The 21,337-nt window shown below is 39.5% G+C and overlaps 1 protein-coding gene across 2 annotated transcripts in view; it reads right to left on the reverse strand.

The window, feature by feature from the left end:
• epha6 (eph receptor A6) overlaps positions 1-21,337 on the reverse strand; it is a 248,440-nt gene that overhangs the window by 65,935 nt on the left and 161,168 nt on the right. For both annotated transcript variants that reach the window (XM_056458117.1, XM_056458109.1), the window contains exons 4-5: positions 11,532-11,687; positions 7,243-7,578 (exon numbers count right to left, since the gene is read on the reverse strand). In XM_056458117.1, the coding sequence (XP_056314092.1) occupies positions 7,243-7,578; positions 11,532-11,687 (492 nt within the window). The remainder of the gene's footprint in view (positions 1-7,242; positions 7,579-11,531; positions 11,688-21,337) is intronic.

Below are 21,337 nucleotides of genomic sequence, written 5' to 3' on the forward strand. Positions count from 1 at the left end.
CAGTGCGAGCGCGAGGCCGCCTCAGCTCCCAGCTCAAAACCCAGCTCCTCTAATTCCTCCTCTTCTTCCCCAGGTTTTCTCAGGCCCCGACGCAAGTTCCAGCGCGAGGCCACCTCCGCTGATGTCACTAACGTCGGCAGCCCCTCCTCTCTTCTCTTTTTCTCCCACTGGTGATCCTAGGGCCAGCAGCAGCGCGAGCATGCCTCCGCAAGCGGCCCTAGCTTACAACTTTCCTTCAGGCCCCGACGCAAGTTCCAGCGTGAGGCCGCCTCCGCTGATGTCACTAACGTCGGCAGCCCCTCCTCTCTTCTCTTTTCCTCCCACCGGTGATCCTAGGGTCAGCAGCGCGAGCATGCCTCCGCAAGCGGCCCTAGCTTACAACTTTCCTCCAGGCCCCGACGCAAGTTCCAGCGTGAGGCCGCCTCAGCTGACGTCACTAACGTCGGAAGCCCCTCCCCTTTTCTCTTTCCCTCCCACCGGTGATCCTAGGGCCAGCAGTAGCGCGAGCATGCCTCCGCAAGCGGCTCTAGCCTCCAACATCCCACAGCCACTTCTTCACACTAAGTCGTTTTCTCTGTCCACAGCCACGCCTCTACCTGTTCCACCCAACGCCCTCGCCCTGGATCCTCCACCCGTCTCCAACACCATCAGGAGCCAAATCCTGTCAGGTTCGGATGTTGATCTTTTTTCTCTCCTCTCACCCATTTCACCCACATCGGCAGACCGCCAGATAGATTGCGGCCAATTTTCAGTAACTTTAAAAAACACAGCTCACATTCAGTCACGCATCTTATCATTCGCAGAATTCACAATAGCATTTTCAAGATATACAGACGTCATTTGTTCTGTCTATCCCCACAGGAGGCGTGAGCTCAATGATTATCTCGCGATAGTCGCTGAGCTCGCGCTCTCATACGGAGGCTCTCATTTCTATACATACCACCGCCTTTTCTCCGCTAAATGCGCCATTCGCATTTCACAATGGAACCAGACCCCATTCTGGGGAGCCATAGACACAGATCTCCATAATAAAGTCTTTCTCGGTTGCCGCAGTATATCTTGCGCGGTCTGTCGATCCACCACCCACCACACAGAATCATGCCCATTCATAAATCCCATCCCTCCTCCCCTCCCCGACCCAGCCCAGCCCAGATCTACCAGTTACGTCCCTTCAAACCCAAATATTCCGCCCCTTTTTTCTGATCACAGCTCTTCTGTCCCAGCCTCCGCCAGCCCGTGCACCGGCTTCAATAGCGGCAGGTGCTGGAGACAGAAATGTCGTTTTTTGCATGTTTGCAATTTCTGCGGCGGCGCTCACGCCCGCACAGTATGTCCAGTGAGAAAATCTGTAAATAAAAATACCAGAAAGTACCTATCGACTCCTGTGAATGTTTCTCGCCTAAAATCGGAACTGCTCAAACATCCCGATCCCAAATTCACCGAATTTCTATTAACGGGTCTGTCTTCAGGTTTTCATCCAGGTGTCATTAGCCTACCCACCTGTAGTTTCATTTGTCCAAATCTTCAGTCCGCTCTCGCCGAACCCGACGTCGTCGACCGTCTAATCAAAAAAGAAGTAGACGAAAATTTCATGATGGGTCCTTTCTCCGCACCTCCTTTCAGAGTTTATCGCGTCAGTCCTATTGGCATCGCCACTAGGAAATTCTCCGATAAAAAACGCTTAATAATCGACCTCTCCTCCCCGCATAACTCTCCGTTTCCTAGTATCAACAGTCTCATCCCTCTGGAAGAGTACTCAATGATTTATCATGACATCGACCAAGCTATTTCATTAATTAAAATTGCGGGTCGCGGCGCATGGATGGCTAAAGTCGACATAACGTCCGCCTTTAAAGTCATGCCCATCCACCCTGACTTTTGGCACCTTTTCGGCATTCTTTGGCGAAAAAATTATTATTTTTCCGTCCGCCTAACCTTTGGTTGCAGAAGTAGTCCAAAGATTTTCGATACGCTGTCGGAAGCAATCTGCTGGATCCTTTCCAATAACTACGAAATCCCGCATCTAATACATCTACTAGATGATTTCCTAATCATCTCACCACCAGACGCTATACCAGCCGCGCACCTTTTGACAGTTCAGAAGGTTTTCGCTGAACTCGGGATTCCCCTCGCCGAGGAAAAAACCGCCGGTCCAAGCACTTCAATCGAATTCTTGGGCATCAAATTAGACTCCAATAAATTCCAAGCGTCCCTACCAAAGGAAAAAATTGATCGAACGATCCTGGTAGCTTCCCTCCCTATTAGACAGTCCCCTCTGTTCTAAGCGTGAGCTATTATCAATTCTCGGCCATTTGAATTTCGCAATGCGCATAATTCCCCAAGGCCGCTCGTTTATTTCTCATCTCTTATTTCTCGCGTCCTCAGCTCACGGTCTAGAGGATATTATATCCATCGATGACAATAGCCTAAACGAACTCCGTTTATGGATATTATTCCACAAACAATGGAACGGTCTCTCCTTCTTTTACAGCGACCTAATATCCTCCCCAGCAGACATTAATTTATTCACCGATGCCGCCCCGTCAATCGGATTCGGAGGCTACTATCAAGGACGCTGGTTCGCGTCCACTTGGCCGCCCCAGCTATTAGACCTGCCGCAACCACTAAAATCATCGGCGCTATTCGAGCTCTACCCACTAGTCGTCGCTGCATCCCTATGGGGTAAAGAATGGTCCTCTTCCCGCATCATAATTCACTGTGACAATGAAGCAACCGTTCACTGTATAAATAAAGGCCGTTCAAATTCGCTAGCACTAATTCCCCTACTAAGACGCCTAACTTGGATCTCAGCATGTGACCAGTTTATTTTAACTGCAAATCACATTTCTGGGTCCAAAAATCAAATTGCTGACTCTCTCTCTCGTTTTGCCTTCCAGAAATTCAGACATTTGGCTCCAGAGGCGGATCAGTTTCCAATCCAAGTCCCTCCTTATTCAGAGCTGATATTCCCATAGATCATCCTTTAAAAAACCTGCTTGGAGCCTCTCTCGACTTTATCCTTCAGGCAGTGGCTCCTAGAACCCTGCAGTCATATTTAACAGCATGGAAAAGCTTTAAAACATTCCATGCATGTTATAACATACTGTTTCCAGATTTTTCTCTACTTTCCATTTCATCTTACATATCCTACCTCACAATTATCAAAAAACTCCAGATCAATTCCATTAAAGGCTATTTGAGTGGAATTCAATTTTTCCACAAACTAATTTACGGCTCCCCTGCACCTCACATAGCTAATTCGCAAACAACTCTTCTCTTGAAAGGCATACAGAGAACCCACCCCACACGTCATGACACCCGACAACCCATAACACTGAAAACACTCACTAAATGCATATCCACTCTTCGCAAAGGATACGAATCAATCCACACAGCACGTACTCTCGACGCCATGTTTATTTTAGCCTTCTTCGGATTTTTAAGGTGTTCAGAACTCACCATTACATCAGGGTTCAACCCAAACATTCATCCCACCATATCCGATCTAGTAACGCTGGATAACGAAACCATTTCTTTCCTCATTAAACAAAGCAAAACTGATCAAGCAAAAAGAGGCCATTACATTTACATTTTCAACCTTCAATCACCTATCCATCCATACCAAACACTGCTAGCATTTTCAAATATCAGGAGATCACAAGCCACTTCCCTTTCAGACCCCCTTTTTACAGACGATAGCAATCGCCCAGTCACTCGTTTCTGGTTCCAGAAGCATCTTAAATGCGTCCTAATTAAGTCGGGCTTTCCAGCTGACAATTTCTCCAGCCATTCCTTCAGAATAGGCGCAGCCACCACTGCAGCACAAAATGGTCTATCAGAGCAGCAGATCCAAACACTCGGACGCTGGTCCTCACAGGCCTTTAAGTGCTACATTCGAGCCGACCGCTCTCACATTAGAAAAGCCCATCAAACCCTTATTCAAAACACATTCCTTCATTGACACGACACTTCCTTCGAAATATACTTTGCATAATATATTTTAATAACGCTAATACAGCATCTACATAACCGTTCCAACAGGAGATGCACACCTCATTATTATGCACCACTGCAAGTGCAGAGACTGCTCCCACGGGAGACATACACCTTTTTATGCACCCCCGCTAGCGCGGTGACCGCTCCTACGGGAGACGTACACCTTTATAATCATGCACCACCGCAAGTGCGGTGACAGCTCCCACGGGAGACATACATCTTATGCACCACTGCAAGTGCAGTGACCGCTCCCTCGGGAGACACACACCTCATTATTATGCACCACTGCTAGTACAGTGACCGCTCCTACGGGAGACGTACACCTTTATATATTATGCACCACTGTATGTGCAGTGACCGCTCCCATGGGAGACGTACACCTCATTATGCACCACTGCAAGCGCAGTGACCGCTCCTACGGGAGACGTACACCTTTATAAATTATGCACCACTGCAAGTGCAGTGACCGCTCCCATGGGAGACGTACACCTCATTATGCACCACTGCAAGCGCAGTGACCGCTCCTACGGGAGACGTACACTTTATAATTACGCACCACTGCAAGTGCAGTGACAGCTCCCACGGGAGACGTACACCTCATTATCATGCACCACTGCTAGTGCAGTGACCGCTCCTACGGGAGACGTACACCTTTACAAAATTTTGCACCACTGCAAGTGCAGTGACCGCTCCCATGGGAGACGTACACCTCATTATGCACCACTGCAAGCGCAGTGACAGCTCCTACGGGAGACGTACACCTTATAATTATGCACCACTGCAAGCGCAGTGACAGCTCCCATGGGAGACGTACACCTTATCATGCACCACTGCAAGCGCAGTGACAGCTCCCTCGGGAGACGTACACCTTAATTATGCACCACTGCAAGTGCAGTGACAGCTCCCATGGGAGAAGTACACCTTACCACCACTGCCAGCGCAGTGACCGCTCCTATGGGAGACGCCCGTCTCCCGTGGGAGCGACGACTCCTGCTGGAGACACTTAACGCATCACCATCAATACAGTTACTGCCTCCTCCCGAGACACACACCTTGCAAAGCACAACCATCAGCTTAACAGCACCCCTCCAAATTTTAAAGATCAGCAAATTTTGGGGGGCTCACCCACTTGTCTGGCTGCTGTCCTGTAACAAAATAAGCAATTTTTGGGGAGCGTTCTGGGGCCGGGCTAGATACTTCGCTCGAATCCCTATTCCTCTTTGTTTCCTGATAAGAGGAATGACTCGAGTTTAGGTGTCTTCCCCGAGCTCAGAGCCCTCTCCCCGGACAGCACGCCAAATACGCTTTATTCTGAAACTGTTGCAAGTGTGAACTCGTGAAATTCAGTGCGATTTAAATTTCACTGCTGAAAGTCCAAACACTGAAGATCAAATCCATTGATGCCCAGCTCCGCAAGTCCCAACCAAGCAAGCCAGTAGTGACAGCGGCAAGGAACAAACTTCACCAATTGACAAAGGGAAAGAAAAAAACCCCTGAGAGAAACCAGGCTCAGTTGGACACGACCATTTCTCCACTGGCCAAACTTCTTGTGCAGAGCTGCAGTCTAGGCGCCAGGGACTGGAGAACACTGGACGTCCATCGTGGAGAACTGCAGGTGTGAGTAGGTCACTGGCGGGTGATCAGGCTGGCCTATGAAATCAATGCGAAGACTTGTCTGTCACCATGGTCTCACTGTGGAATCAGTCTCATGCTCTCCACTCCTCCATAACCACCACAGCATCAACTCAGGAACTGGCCTGGTTCAGGATTATGGATACCTTGGCATCATTTCTTCATATATAGATATTGGATATATGGATATTATATATATATATATATATATATATATATATATATATATATATATATATATATATATATATACTTACTAAGTTGTTTTTAATAACTGGGATAGAGGGATAAAATGATTTTGTTAAGCAAAGTCAGTTTAGTTAGCTCAAAGTAAGAGGGTTGCTGGTTCGAATCCTGGCTGGGCCAGTTGACATTTCTGCGGTATAGATGAATTGGATAAAATAAATTATTTGAAGTGTATAAGTGTGAATGAGTGAGTATATGGGTGCTGAAAGGGTATCCACCATATTAAACATATGCTAGAGTAATTTGTGGGTCATTATGCTGTGCCAACCCCTGATAAATTCTAGATTAAGCTGAAAGAGTGGGTGAGTTTTCCATTGTGTGTTAAACAAACTTTCAAAATCCTGTGCTATTCACTATTAATACTAGCCAATTATTAGTCTGCAATATACGTTTAAACATACGTCTGTATGTGCAAATGTATGTATGCATGTATGTATGTATATTATTTATACATTTTTATTTGATTAATTATTAATTCATTCTAGGCACCGTGGTTTAGTGGTTAGCACTGTCACCTCATAGCAAGAAGGTTGCTGGTTTGAGTCCCGACTGGGCCAGTTGGCATTTCTGTTTGGAGGTTGCATCATTCTCCCAGTGTTCACGTCGGTTTCCTCTGGGTGCTCCAGTTTCCCCCACAGTCAAAAGACATGCGCTATCGGTGAATTGAATAAAATAAATTGGCCGTATTGAATGAGTGCAGGTGTGAATTTGAGAGTGTATGGGTGTTTCCCAGTACTGGGTTGTGGCTGGAAGGGCATCTGCTGTGTAAAACATATGGTGGAATAGTTAGTGGAATAGTGGTTCATTCCGCTGTGGCGAGCCCTGAAAATTGATACTAACCCAAAGAAAAATGAATGAATGAAGGAATTCTTATTTCTTAATTTAACGACCGACAAACAGTTTCTAGGCACCGGCAATCAACAAATGCAGACCCACTAGTTAGAGCGCCACTCTTAGTAAATAATCAAGATAAGTTCTGAGAATTGCACTTGATAGAACAATAGCTTATTCCACTCTATCTGTCCTCCTTATGACATATGCTCAAGACCATTGAGGAGATTATCCGCCCAAAATACCCATCCTGATAACTTATTCATGTTGGTCAACAAAATTTAATATATAAAAAGCTGCAAAGTGACATTTTTGGGCCCTATACGCCAAAAGAAAAGTGACAAGCTAAGCAAGAATAGCAGGGAGCATCAATTACATTTCAACATCTGCTGTCATTTACTCAGGAGTATTATTAAAATAAATTTAATGATAGAGAGTAATGCTAAAAACATTGCAATACCAATAATCTCTTCCAGCATCGCATAGAATTTTAATGATCCACTGAAGTCATTTCAGCGTTAAAGTAGCTGTACTCACCAGCCTGCTCTGTGCTGACGGTGATATTGGCGATCTGTCTAATAGATCTGCCCAAGCCTGACACTCCATTCAGCGCCTCGATTTGGAAAGTATAGTTGGCATGTGCCACAAAGTCCTGGACCACCACAGAGGTGCTCGTGAGGCCTGTTGGTTTGGGTACGAAACGTACGTTGCTGTTGCATGGCTCGCAGGCCTGCCCGTCAGCTCCGCATCGAAGACATAAAGCAGTGTAGCTTATATCCTTGCGACCACCTGTGTCACTTGGCGGCATCCATTCCAGGAACAGAGCAGTGTCGTTGATGTTAAAAACCAAGTTTCGAGGAGGGGAAGGCGGACCTGTAAACACACACACCTGACTCATTAACAACCATAATCACCATGCTGACAGAAATCCATCTACAACAGAGAAAAAATGCTTATTTACGCAAAATATTATGCAGATTAACATTTTTATCTCAAAAGTGGTGCATATGCATTAACTAATGAATCCCGCTAATGCTTTAAAAATCACAGGAGAGCTTTGGCCATCTCTCTTTCAGTCCCTCCCTCTGGTTCAGCTGATATACAAATGTATCTGCTCTAGTAGCCTGCTTCCTCTTCCTATAGCAAGCCGGCTCAGAGCCAGATACAGGGAAGTCTGCGTTTATCTGCAGTTTCCCAGACTCAGCTAATGATGATAATGAGAATATGTCCTAGACATGATTATCATAGTTAATGATAATTGCACCCACTCGTGAATAACAAGGAAGTAATTATTCCTCCTCTCCTGTTTTTAATGCAGATTGCTGCTGGTGTTGAAAAGATTGAGTTTGGTGAATAATTTGGCGAAGCACGATGGGGGGCAGCAGGAGGGAAAGTGAAGCAGAAGACTGAAATTACAGAAAATCTGATCGATAGATTCAGAAGTAATAAAAGAAAGATGAAGCAGAAAGTGGAATGATAAGAAATAAAGAGTAATCTGACTTGAGTCTGTTTTGACTATTAGAGGAATTTATGCTTTTGGCACATTCAGTCTTAATTACTTGCTCAATTCAAATCTATTTTAGATTAATTAATTCTAATAAAAATATGTGATCGTTTTTCGTGTTTGTTTAGCCACTTATTTTATTCATTTAACTTCAGTTTACTTCATATTATTTTATATATAAATTCTCTTGCGTTTTATGCTATGTTTATATGACAGTGATGCAGCCATAAGGAAAAAAAAATCCCTTGCATTTAAAAAAAGGTTAACATTACATGATAACATTCTCAAAACAATTCACGTTTACACATCCACAAGAATGTCCAAAAACCAAATCTGATTAATTTTATTATTATAACTCAACATCTAGTTGAGATGTTTTCTAGTCATCTCGAGGTAACATCAGTCAAACTGACTAAAAATATTAACTTAGATTGGTCCAAGAGTTTATTTTACACCTGTTCATCTGCATAAAATCTTCCCAGTCTGTTCTGACCTCTGTTTTAAGTGCAAAACTTGTAAGGGCAATTTTTTTTTTCATGTATTTTGGTCCTGCGTTCACATCCAACCATTTTGGAGAGGGGTTCATTCTACAATCCAGGAGATAACTGGAAAACGTTTTATTTTCTCCCCTTCACTTTTTTTGTTGAATGACATTCCTGAAGACCTTTTTGACTCAGAGCTCACACCTCTGTTTACAACTTTTACATTTCTGGCTAAGAAATGTATATTACTAAAATGGTCTACTTCTCAAATTCTAACAATTTTTATGTGGATTTCTCAGTCGTGAGTCAGTCTTCTTTTGGAAAAATTAACCTATGACCTCAACCACAAACAAATTCAGGAGACTTTGGGAACCTCTCCAATCCTTTCTACATAAATTCTGAAATGTTTACTTTAAGAGAGTCCAGGCTTCTTTTGTTTTGATTATTTATTATTATTATTATTATTATTATTATTATTATTATTATTATTATTATTATTATTATTATTATTATTATTATTATTATTATTATTATTATTTAAACTTATATTTTGTCACTTTAGAATGATAAGGTTCTATCTGACATTTTTGTCAAAATTGAGTTATTGATATATTCTTATTAAATGACAACTTATTTACATTATGGGATGTTTTTTATAAGTTGTTTAAATTTTAAGACTTTTTTATTTAAAAAACAAATGTTACACACATACTGTTTGTTATGGAATGCAAAAACTTTGAAGCTCAATATCTCAACAACCTTATAATTCCAAGGTGACAATTTGTACATTTTTATTTCATTTAAAGCGCTTGGGGGTGGTTTGTTTGTTTGCTTGTCTGATTTTCTTAGTTGTTTTTACTATTTGAAAACCCTTAAAATATTAAGTTAAACATTTTATAACTAAAAATATTTAGTTAAAACCTTATTAACTGATTAAAATAAATTACAAAGTAACAAAAATAAATAACAAAAATATTGTTATGATTTTTTTGTCATTTTTTTGCAGTGTATTATTTATGCAAGACCATTATTTGATGCTGTGACCTTATTATTGGAAAAAAAATGATGATGACGTGTTGTCTGCGGCTTTGTGATGATGTGTAAGTGTTTGTGAGTGTAAGATGCATATCCACTGTTTGATGTAATGTGAAGTAAATTCATCCTTTGCAGATGAATTGTTAGCAAACGCTACAACGAATTCCGCCATTGTTACTTACTTGTTTGCGTTTGCCTTCTACACCTCCCTCAACATATACCATGCATGTGCATGACATGGTCTTTTTCAAAGACTCTCATTTTTGGGTGTTAAGTTGTCAAGTAAATGTCAGTTCAGTCAGTTGTCATGTAAATGAACAGGCAAAATGCACAAAAAGTTTCCTATTTTTGCCTGAAAACAGGATAAATGTAAATGTACTGTAAATGGCCCCTCAGTTATAGATATTACAATGCAAAAAAATGCTTTTTTTAACTTAGATTTTCTGTCTTGTTTCTAGTCCAAATATATACAAATTTTTAAATCGAAGAACATTTTCTAGACAATCAAAAAATATTGTCTTGTTTTAAGAAATAATATGCCAATATTAAGTGAGTTTTTCCCTTAAACAAAAAAAAAAAAAATCTGGCAATGGGGTAAGCAAAATAATCTTACATCAAAACAAAAACCAAAAATATTTTGCTTAGCCCATTGGCAGAATATATTTTCAAAAAGTTGTTTTAATGAAAAACTCACTTCATTTCGACTCATAAAATCTGAAAACAAGACTATGGCTGTCTAGAAAATGCTTCTCGAGTTAAGAATTTGTAGACATTTGAACTAGAAACAACACAAAAACTCTAAGTAAGAAAAGCAATTTTTGCAGTGTATTAAATATGGTGCTTTGGTCCATTCTGAAAAGCTATTGGTCTATATATTTTAATTTAATTGCAACGATTAATTTTGATCAAAATCAAATGTCTTTGTCTGTCTTTTAGTGCACGCCAAGGTTCAGATAGAAGTGTGCACACTAATTGAAATGAGCCACACTAACAAAGCTAAATCACACCAGTTCGTTTTGATAAACCTAAACCTGCCAAGCCTTGTTTCACAAACAGAGCACAGATTAAACCAGGATTAGGCCATACAGTAGTTCAATTAGAACATTTAAGTCATTTAAAATTGTGCTTCAAAATAAATCTTTGATATGTCCATCTTGAGACTTAACCAAAGACACTGACATATTTTAAGATCACTCAGTGCAAATTTATTTTACTAGAAACAGATCAGACCTTAGACTACGTTTACCGGACAACGATGTGTTTATGTTTGCCAAGCCAGTATTTGGGGCATTATTTGTAACGATTACCTGTAAAGTTAAGCTCGGTGCTAGTGTGTACAGTATGTGGAATTTGCTGTGTGTAAGTCTATGTGAGTCTATGCTTTTGGTTGTAATGTGAAGTAAAGGAACAGGCAAAATGCTTAAAAAGTTTACAGTTTTAGAGTAAATTGCCCCTTAATCTTGGATTAGTCTTAAATCTGGTCTGTGAATTTTTTTCATGTGTGTTTAATCTGTGACATTAACATGAAGCTTATGGGACACTAGTAACACTCACTGTAAGGGTAAGATCATACTGTAAATTGGGAAAGTTGTATGTTTATTCTGCTGAAATGTGGGCAGACTTGCATATTTTCTGAGAGACTTTGGTAGCCACCATTCCAACAACAGTCTGGCTTGCCTGTAAATTGCTTATATTTGTTTCTATTAAAATGTATAATTAGAAATGTGCAGTTTTTGTTGTTGCATTTAAAAAAATACTAAAATGAAAGCTAAAAAAAATAATGAAAGAGCAGTAGGCAGACTAACGTGTGCAGGCCATGGTTGGAGGGTCTTTGCTGGCTCTGTAGTAGTTCTTCTCGCAGTGACACTGTGCTGAACCCTCGGCGTGGCTGGAGCTGTGCGGGGGACACTTTGAACATTTAATGTTTCCTGCAAAGGCTTTGTAGAACCCAGGTCTGCAGGCTGTGGACAAAACCAAAGAGATAATTAAAGTCTGTGTGTTCTAGGTTTTAAAGGTAGGATAAACAGATTTATTTTAATTAGCAAAATTGTTAAAAACAAAATTATAATAAAAATAGAATAAACAAATAGTACCTTTAAACTGAATTACACTGTATGTTCATTTGGAACCACTTTATGTAATTTATTATTTTTTCTGTATGTATTTATGTCACATAACCATCAACTTCTGTCACAATAACACTTCAGTCACAAACCTTTGTGAAACCTTTGCAACAATGTTTGACTTGTCATAGTTAAAAATTGTATACAGTTCTGTCTGTTCTGCCTGGTTCTTGAATCTGATTGGCTGATAGCTGTGCGATATTCTGCAAATAACAGCACTCGTCCAGCCTCTTAACCCTTCACCCTTGTGTATTACGCTGCCCACATACAATCAGAGGACACTCTACAGTTAGACAAATATTGCTGCTGTACATAATGTACTTCTGAGGCTTTTAGTTTTTTTGATTGCAACTATGCATTTTATTTATGAAGATAGTGCCTATTTTAAAATATGCATAATTTCTGAGACACAGATTGTCAGCGGCCATTAGTTTGTCTTATGCTGCGATCACACCAGACGCGAAAGAAGCGTCAAGCACGAGTGATTTACATATTAAGTCAATGGAAAACGTGAATAGACATACTGCGGCGCAAATAAGGCAGCGTGAATGATGCAATTTGTGCAAATAAAGCAACGTGAGTTGAGGTTTTTGCGCAATTTTTCACACAAATAGCTCAGGTTGGAAAAACTGAACTTCAGCGGACATTTGTCCCACATTGACCAATCAGGGGCTTTCTCTTGTAGGGGTCTGGTTATGACATGACACCTGCAGTTATCAGCCTTCCTAAAGCACATAGCCTTCCAAAGCACAGCTACTCTCTCAATAAAATCCATGTAATCCATTTAGCAACGAAGCTACAGTCACCAGGCAGACAGAAGCCTTGTCCATGACATGAATGCACATCTATTGTGAAGTGAATTTGACTTGCAAATGAAGCGAGCAAACTCAAAATGTTCATGCGTCTATTTACGCGCGAATAGCACAATTCATTCGCACATTCTGTGTGTGGTGTGAACACAGCATTACTGAGCACAGCAAAGACGGTTGACGTTGTTCATCCACAACATGGTGACAGAGACCGCATAATAAGCCCTTAGAGGATAAAAACAGCATAATTTTTAACTACAGCTGAACAAATCATTATTAAACAGGTAAATTCTAAGTCGATCGCTCTCTTTCGTATATTGTAGTACTGTACTTATGTCATATAATTGTAGTGTATTGAGTGTAAGATGGCACTCGCATATCAGTAATGTATGTATTTTGTGTTGGCCACTCTTTGTATAACCCTTACTTTTTGGTTGACCTTCTGTTTGTTTCTAATGCTTCTCCTGTTTTCGTTACTGCTAACTAGTCAAGTAAAAAGAAGAAATGCCTGCATGTGTTTTTCCTTATCGCAAACACAACAGTAATCTGATGTAATCTTTGTTGGCGCTGCTTTGGTTTTTTGGGGGATAATTATTGGGATCTCCTGATTGCAAAAGAGAAATACTTGGAAATCTCTGTAGACTGATGGCATTTCATGCCGTTCAGCTTTATAATCTTAAAATGTCAGCAAAATCACCTGTTTTGTCATCTCTCTAGACATTTTGCAAGAGAATCATTCAAATAGCCCTAAAGTGATGTTTGTGAAGTAGCAACAGTTTCTGTTGTTCTGACGTCAGCTGCAGATGAATGAAGGTGAATGAATGGCGGAAGAAAGTAGTTCCTCTTACAAAAAGATTTTGAGTGTTTGATATCCTTTTTTATATAAATGATTATGCCGTTGAACTGTTGTATAAACACTATATCAAACTTTTTAAAATAAAATAGCACAATACATAGTGTAATATTAAACTTGACACCGCTCACTTGGGGGTGAGGTTCAGGGCGAATTTTGAATTCATAAGGTTTCAACTTGACTATACATCATTTACAAAGTCAATTTTAGATCAGGTTAAGTATAGGATGTTTTAACTGTAATAGGCTCACCGGTAGCCAGTGACAGTTTCAAAAGTGACAATAAATTGTTTATAATGTTACAAAAATTATTTGTAAAATAATAAAATGTATTATTCCAAACAAACATTACACTCATTGAATATTCTAAAAAAGTAATCAAATAATCAAAAAAGGCAAAACTTTCAACATAACAGTTAATGGCTGTTAAAGGACCATGAAAACCCCCTCTTTTGTTTCAAGTCTACCTCAGAATTTAAAAAGCCATGATTTAATAGTGTACAAAGTTAAAATGCAAAGAAACAAACATTAAGTAATTTAATGCCCTGCTACATATACAATAGGTTATTTGTAATTTCATATAATTTATACACATAACCACAATTTGTTATATCATTATAAAGGTAATCATGTTTGTATAAACACTATAAATAAAGAGGACTTCTCTCCTGAATTCCTGGGTCTGAATGCAGACACAGTGGATAGCAGTCTAGATCTCTTGCCCTGTCTATTCCAACCATTAGCCCTGCTGGTAATCTGTAGGATTTTAAACATAGGCGAACACAGCAGCGCAGATATAGGTGATGTTTCTGTATAGTAACGAACTCAACTGATAAACGACAAACCCCGCCATTCTATAATTCTCGTACAGCTCTCCCGACAGAAATGCTTACTACACACAAACAGCTTTGTTGTATTGGCCCTGACAGCATCGCTGGTAAAAACATGCAACAAACCCTGTAGAACATGGAAACAAACACATATGACCCCTCATGTATGGCTAAATACTGTGTGCCGTGCCTCACAGCTTGGCAAATCTGTCTTCTGAAAGCATGTGCTGTCATGAATAATTAAGAAGTAGGGTCTTCTCATAGGATAAGGAAACTCGATTATGAATACTAATAAGAAACCGACACGTCACCTCCGGACAGCAGATCGGCGCTGTGTCACCGACTTTGATTCTGCCTCAAAAATGATTTTAAACCCGGTAGATGAAATTAGCTGACAAAAGCTCAAACTTAAAGCTAACATGGGATAATGTTGTCTTAATTGATGCCCACACACATAAATCTGTTAAAATCTCGAAAAAGTACTTCAGGGTTTTATGAAACTTTAAAAGCAAAATGATCATACTAGAATGATTTCTGAAGCATTGTGTGACACTAGGGTAATGATGCTTAAATTGTATAGATGCTTAAAATATATATATATATATATCCACACATAATATTAACACCTAAAATATAAACAGTACAAGGTATTTTAAATTCTAATAGCATTTCACAGTTACACCTCGGCGACACAGTGGCTCTGTGGTTAGCACTGTCGCCTTGCAGCAAGATGGTTGCTGGTTCCCGGCATGAGTCAGTTTGCATTTTTGAGTTTGCATGTTCTCCCAGTGTTTGAGTGGGTTTCCTCCAGGTGCTCCTATTTCCCCCAGAGTCCAAAGACATATGCTACAGGTGAATTGGATAAAATAATAGTATGGTGGCCGAGAGAGCTTAACGCACTGCAATTTAAGAAAAACACATGCAACTACAAAAAACACCAGCAAATAAAGAAAAGATCTTCATCAATTTGACAGCACACGTGTTGCAAATTGGTCACAACACAAACAAGTGAAGAAATGCACAGCAAATATGTCACAACACTTGCAAATATCCATGTAACACAACGGAAATGTTTCTAGGGGGCCCAAAAACATGACGGACCCTGCTGAGACATGGATGTGTTGTTATGTCATGTAATCAAGCTATTGAAATATACAAAAAACAACTCACCTTTCAAAGACCACCAATCACTTCATTGAGCTACAGTCACGGCATAATAGCATATCTCAGCAGGGTCCCTAGGGTCCCTTTTTTGGGCACCCTAAAAACATTTCCGTTGTGTTTTGTGGATATTTGCAAGTGTTGTGACCAATTTGCCGTGCATTTTTTAACTTGTTTGTGTTGTGACCAATTTGTTCTTATAGTGTACGAGTGTGCATGGGTGTTTCCCAGTACTGGGTTGCAGCTGGAACACCATCCGCTGTGTAAAACATATGCTGGGAAAGTTGGTAAATTAATTCCGCTGTGGTGACCCCTGATGGATAAAGGGACTAAGCCGAAGGAAAATGAATAAATAAATGAGTTACACTTCATATATATATATATATATATATATATATATATATATATATATATATATATATATATATATATATATATATATATATATATATATATATATAAAACAGTCCACTTCACACCAATCTTGTTCACACAAAACAGTTCCAGCATTACACAAGAAATGCAATATTTTGGACTATAAAAATCATTTAATTGCTTGTATCTAAAATGATTCCTAAAAAACGACCAATTACAATATGCCATAAAATATAGTTAAAATGTTGTAAAAGGTAATGTTTTCAATCTTTAACTACCCGTCTGTCTCCATTAAACTAGTAGCTTAAGAGTTACATTAAAAGCTTCTCTTTCTCTACCCCCCCCCCCATTCTGGTGTGCTCATTTGATCTTTTCTATGCTACAAACCATAGCAGCTCTTAAACACTTCCCTTCTTGGACTTAGTCTCCACACTAAAAGACTCAACAGGCCCAGGAGAGCAGCCAGACGAGACTGAGTTAAGTGCTACACACATGAGCACACATACTAACACACAGCATCATACAGCAGATGTAGGATAGCAGATCCCTTTCCTTAGCAACTCCCTCACTCTGTCTCTCCCTCTCTCTCACACACACACTAGTTTTACTCTTATTTAAATTTGCTCCTCAGAGGTTGGTAATTCTCCACAGCCACAACATTACAGGCATTGATCTGTTTCTCTCTGACTCCAGACACCTTCTCCAGTAACAGGGCCATTCCCGGAGAGCCATTCGGAGCTTCCCCAGCACAGCGCTTCCGTCCTTATTGTGATGCAGAGAAACGAGTTGTGTGTGCAGGACTTCTGTTAGCATCTTTTCAAATGGGTATAGGCGTTTGGCTGTGTTCCGAGCAAAGAAAACAACTCCAATGTATAAATCATTGATGAGGGTTCTTACTTTTATTTAGATCTGTTGTAAACAAAATCAACTTCGATTTTACCGAATAGAGTGTAGGTTATGGAAGCACACATTTGAAAAGGAGTCAAACAAAATGAGCCACCATACAGATCTTAGAAGTAAAGTACAAATTAAAATGATATTGCAGGAATTGCACACTAAAGTAAACATGAAATGTTGATGCATGAGACTATTTAGTAACCTTTTGATTAAGTGGCTAATTTGGGATAAATTTGTATTATCTCATTTGGTAACACTTTAATTGACGGGGTGTTCATTAGACTATCAAGTCCACACTTTATTTTTAAGGTCCGTTTGTTGAATTTAAGTTATATTTCATCTACATGTCATCTAATTCTCATTAGATTATAAGTAGACTGTCAAGTTGGGGTTAGGGCCAAGCAGGTCGCACACCAGAAGCGCTGCACGGCGGCACGTCACGTAGCGCCACGCAGCGCCACGCAGCGCCATACATTTCAGAATTCTAAACATAGGTTTCTATCAGGGTACACACACCGGCGCTGCAAGTCGGCGGCTGTCCGCGGCACCCAGCCATGACTCAGGACACTGTTCATTTCTCTGCCGTGTCACAGAGCGCCATCTGATTAGTTTCATGTTAATTTCATGCGAATGTCTGCATCTGGTGTGTGTTACTTTTAACTGTCATGTGCACGCCGTGTCGCGGTGCCGAGCACCACTTCCGGTGTGCGACATGCTTTAGGGTTGGTGTAAGTTGACATGTACTTGCAAAGTTTCTTATAGTCAGTTAAATGTCTGTTTAGCAGCAGTATCAACAGATATTAAGCAGACAGTCTACTAATACTCAACTGGACCATCAAAATAAAGTGTTACCGACTGTCATTAAACCTTTATAATCATGACATGACACATTCTCTCAGTTATGCCATTTTACAGGCAAGGACGTTCCGGAATTTTTATCGGAAAAGATCATTCACACATCCATTCCACAATACCGGTAAATTCTGAACTCTAAAATTCTGATCTCTAAACGGCTGTGCTTGTATTTGTAAACATAGAAGGGGTCTGGCTTTTGTTAATGGTTGATGGTTCATAATGTGTGTGTGCTGACGCTCACTGGCTGCTTTACTTGCACACGTGTCAAGTAACTGAAGCAGCTTGAAGTTCTGAATGTTCTGATTTGCTGGAGTAGACGTCTCAGTCAGCACGTTCTAATCGTCAATGCGCTCTTTCAGGCAATGTTCCTTCTGCATTTACACAGAGCAGCATTCAGACTTCTCTTTTCAGAAAATTGCCGGAATTAGTTTACCGGTATTTTAAAAGAGGTCCTGTTCACACATAATCCTTTTCTAGAAATTTTCTGGAGATCGCAATATACAGTTGAAGTCAGAATTATTAGCCCCCCTAAATTATTAGCCCCCTGTTTATTTTTTTCCCCAATTTAACTAGGCAGGATAGGGTAATTAGGTAAGTTATTGAATAATGATGGTTTGTTCTGTAGACTATCGAAAAAAAAAAAAATTGACCATAAAAGGACTTTTAAAAAATTAAAAACTGCTTTTATTCTAGCCAAAATAAAACAAATAAGACTTTCTCCAGAAGAAAAAAATATAATCAGACATACTGTGAAAATTTATTTGCTCTGTTAAACATCATTTGGGAAATATTTAAAAAAGAAAAAAAATTTCAAAGGGGTTAATAAATCTGACTTCATCTGTATGTAGCCAGAGCTACGTATGGCTGCATTTTATCTTTAATATATATGCTATGGGGCAGTATGATGCCATTCCTTTCCGCATTTAACAGCTGACCACTTATCTGCATGTGGACGGTTTTTCAGCTGTTACCAGTTTGTAGATTGACACGTACGTTGGCGGACTTGAGATGCAGAGAAGAGTTGACTGCAACAACGGAGTTTGAGTCCGGTGAAGAACGTGTACAGAAAGCAGGTAAGAAAAAACATGAGCCAAAAAATAAAACAAACAAGTAGGTAACAGGGTGAGAATGTGGTAAAATCTGAAAATGTGGTAAAAAAAATGCAAGGGCTTTTCTTTTTCTTGACTGCACACACAGCAGCAGCAGCTGGATTCGCAATAACTAAACTGCAAAAAAATAAATAAAAATGTAGCTTCTGGGATGTATTTTGCTCTCTCCAGAAATGTATACATCTATACGTAATCATAATGAGCCTGGGTTGCTTTATCTTTGTCACGACAACTTAACATTACCAAGACAAAATAAAAAAAAAAAAAAAAACATGTCATAAACCTGTCATAAACATGATTGTCATGAAGCCATTGTAAATGTGTCATTTTATAACAGCATCATTATTTATTTTTTTTACCTAAACTACAGTGGCACAAGCTGAATTTGTCATTAAATTGCCATTAAATACTAACGACTCTGTTAAAAATTATTTGACAGAGTAATACCACTTTTAGTGAAACATTTTAATGACAAATACAGTTTGTTCCACTGAAATAATGAACAGAAAAATTGTAATGCCTCTTGACAATCATGTTTAGGACAGATTTATGACATGTTATACAGATGTGGCAATTTGTCACACCCAGTCACACGCTGTGCTGCAGCAGCAAAGGCCCCCTTTTAATTTTTTTAAAAACAGTTTTGTGCTTTAAGCAATATCCACCAGGAGGCGTAAGGAACAACCACTTTTCCAATGTCAGGCTAGTGCAAGCGAATGCCCCCCAAATCAAACAACCCGCCAAGGGGTGCGTTTTCAAAAAACATTGTTAGCCAACTAAGCTCCAAAGTTCCATTATTGTAATAAATAAATATACGGAAAAGAAAAAAACATACAGTAGCTACTAAAAGAGCTCTCAGTGAGCGGCTGGGTTTCTTACTTTATTTTGGAGATAACGAATACATATTTGTATTCACATAAGAATACATCAGAAAGACATAAAACTTTACAAATTATGTATCCACTTTTGTAGGCTCAACACAAGGTCATAGATCTAGATAAAATAGCCTAAGCTATATTGAAATCACTTAAAGAATTACAATTATCTGAGATAATAATAATAAAATAAAAAAAAACATGAAATAAATAAACCCATATAAAACAAACAAAAGCCATAACAATTTAGGTATATATAGTATTGTATTGATATGTCAAGTTGTCATGACAAAAATAAGTGATGTTTTATAAACAAATTTCGGGAGGAGCACGCGCAGAAGTTTCAGTATCAAATACGTCATTGATAATTATTCTATTATCCAATCAGTTCTTGACCAAACCCCTATATATACCAAAGCTGTCCTACCTGCAGCATCTTACGACTTTAGCATCCCTCCACCACCCCGTCACCTCACCTCTTAAGCATTACTATCCCGGGGGGAGCGTTCTGGGGCCGGGCTAGATACTTCGCTCGAATCCCTATTCCTCTTTGTTTCCTGATAAGAGGAATAACTCGAGTTTGGGTGTCTTCCCCGAGCTCAGAGCCCTCTCCCCGGACAGCACGCCAAATACGCTTTATTCTGAAACTATTGCAAGTGTGAACTCGTGAAAGAAAGGTTGTGATGTATTTGTTCATGTCAAGTTGTCATATGTCAATGTCATCTTTGCATTCAAAATAACATAACTGAGTGAATGATACTTAAATACAGTGGTCATAAGCATGGATAAAATCTCAGTGACCATCTCATGACAGCCTTATGAACACCCCTCCAAGTAAAGTGTTACCTCTCATGAATTTTTGTATGACTTGCTCATTTCCAATAATGGTTGGGTGTATATGTTGGGTTTTGGGGTATGCCTCTTTTTAAAAATTGTAAGTTTATGTATAAATGAAATTGTATGATTTTGTACGAATTATATACTTGTATGACAATACATAAAATAGTTACTTTCCTCAAATAGGAACTGGGATTACACATGAGAAAATGTACATTTTCCCACTTTTTTCACTCGCACAATTTCACATGGTTGCAGATGACCTTTTTTAGATTCTCCCAGTATTTTTGCATGAAATAATTCATACTTCTCTAATTCAAAAGTAAAAAAAAAATGTGATTGTAGGGCAATGGGCACACAATTTATGTGCACAAGTAACACAACAATGTGAAGATTGAACAGGTAGTTTTGATCATTTCAGTTCTGATCTCAGAAATATACCAAAGCAAAATTTGAAACAGAAATAAAAACATCTAACTGATAAATGTAATGTCCTTTCTGGATAAAAACAACAATTAAAAAAAAGACAGACAGACAGACAGACAGACAGGCAGATAGATAGATAGATAGATAGATAGATAGATAGATAGATAGATAGATAGATAGATAGATAGATAGATAGATAGATAGATAGATAGATAGATAGATAGATAGATAGATAGATAGATAGATAGATAGATAGATAGACAGACAGACAGGCAGGCAGACAGACAGACAGACAGACAGACAGACGAACAGACCGACCGACCGACCGACCGACAGACAGACAGACAGACAGACAGACAGACAGACCGATTGACCGACCGACCGATAGATAGATAGATAGATAGATAGATAGATAGATAGATAGATAGATAGATAGATAGATAGATAGATAGATAGATAGAT

The sequence above is a fragment of the Danio aesculapii genome, chromosome 1 (genome assembly GCF_903798145.1).
Source record: "Danio aesculapii chromosome 1, fDanAes4.1, whole genome shotgun sequence".
NCBI lineage: Eukaryota > Metazoa > Chordata > Actinopteri > Cypriniformes > Danionidae > Danio > Danio aesculapii.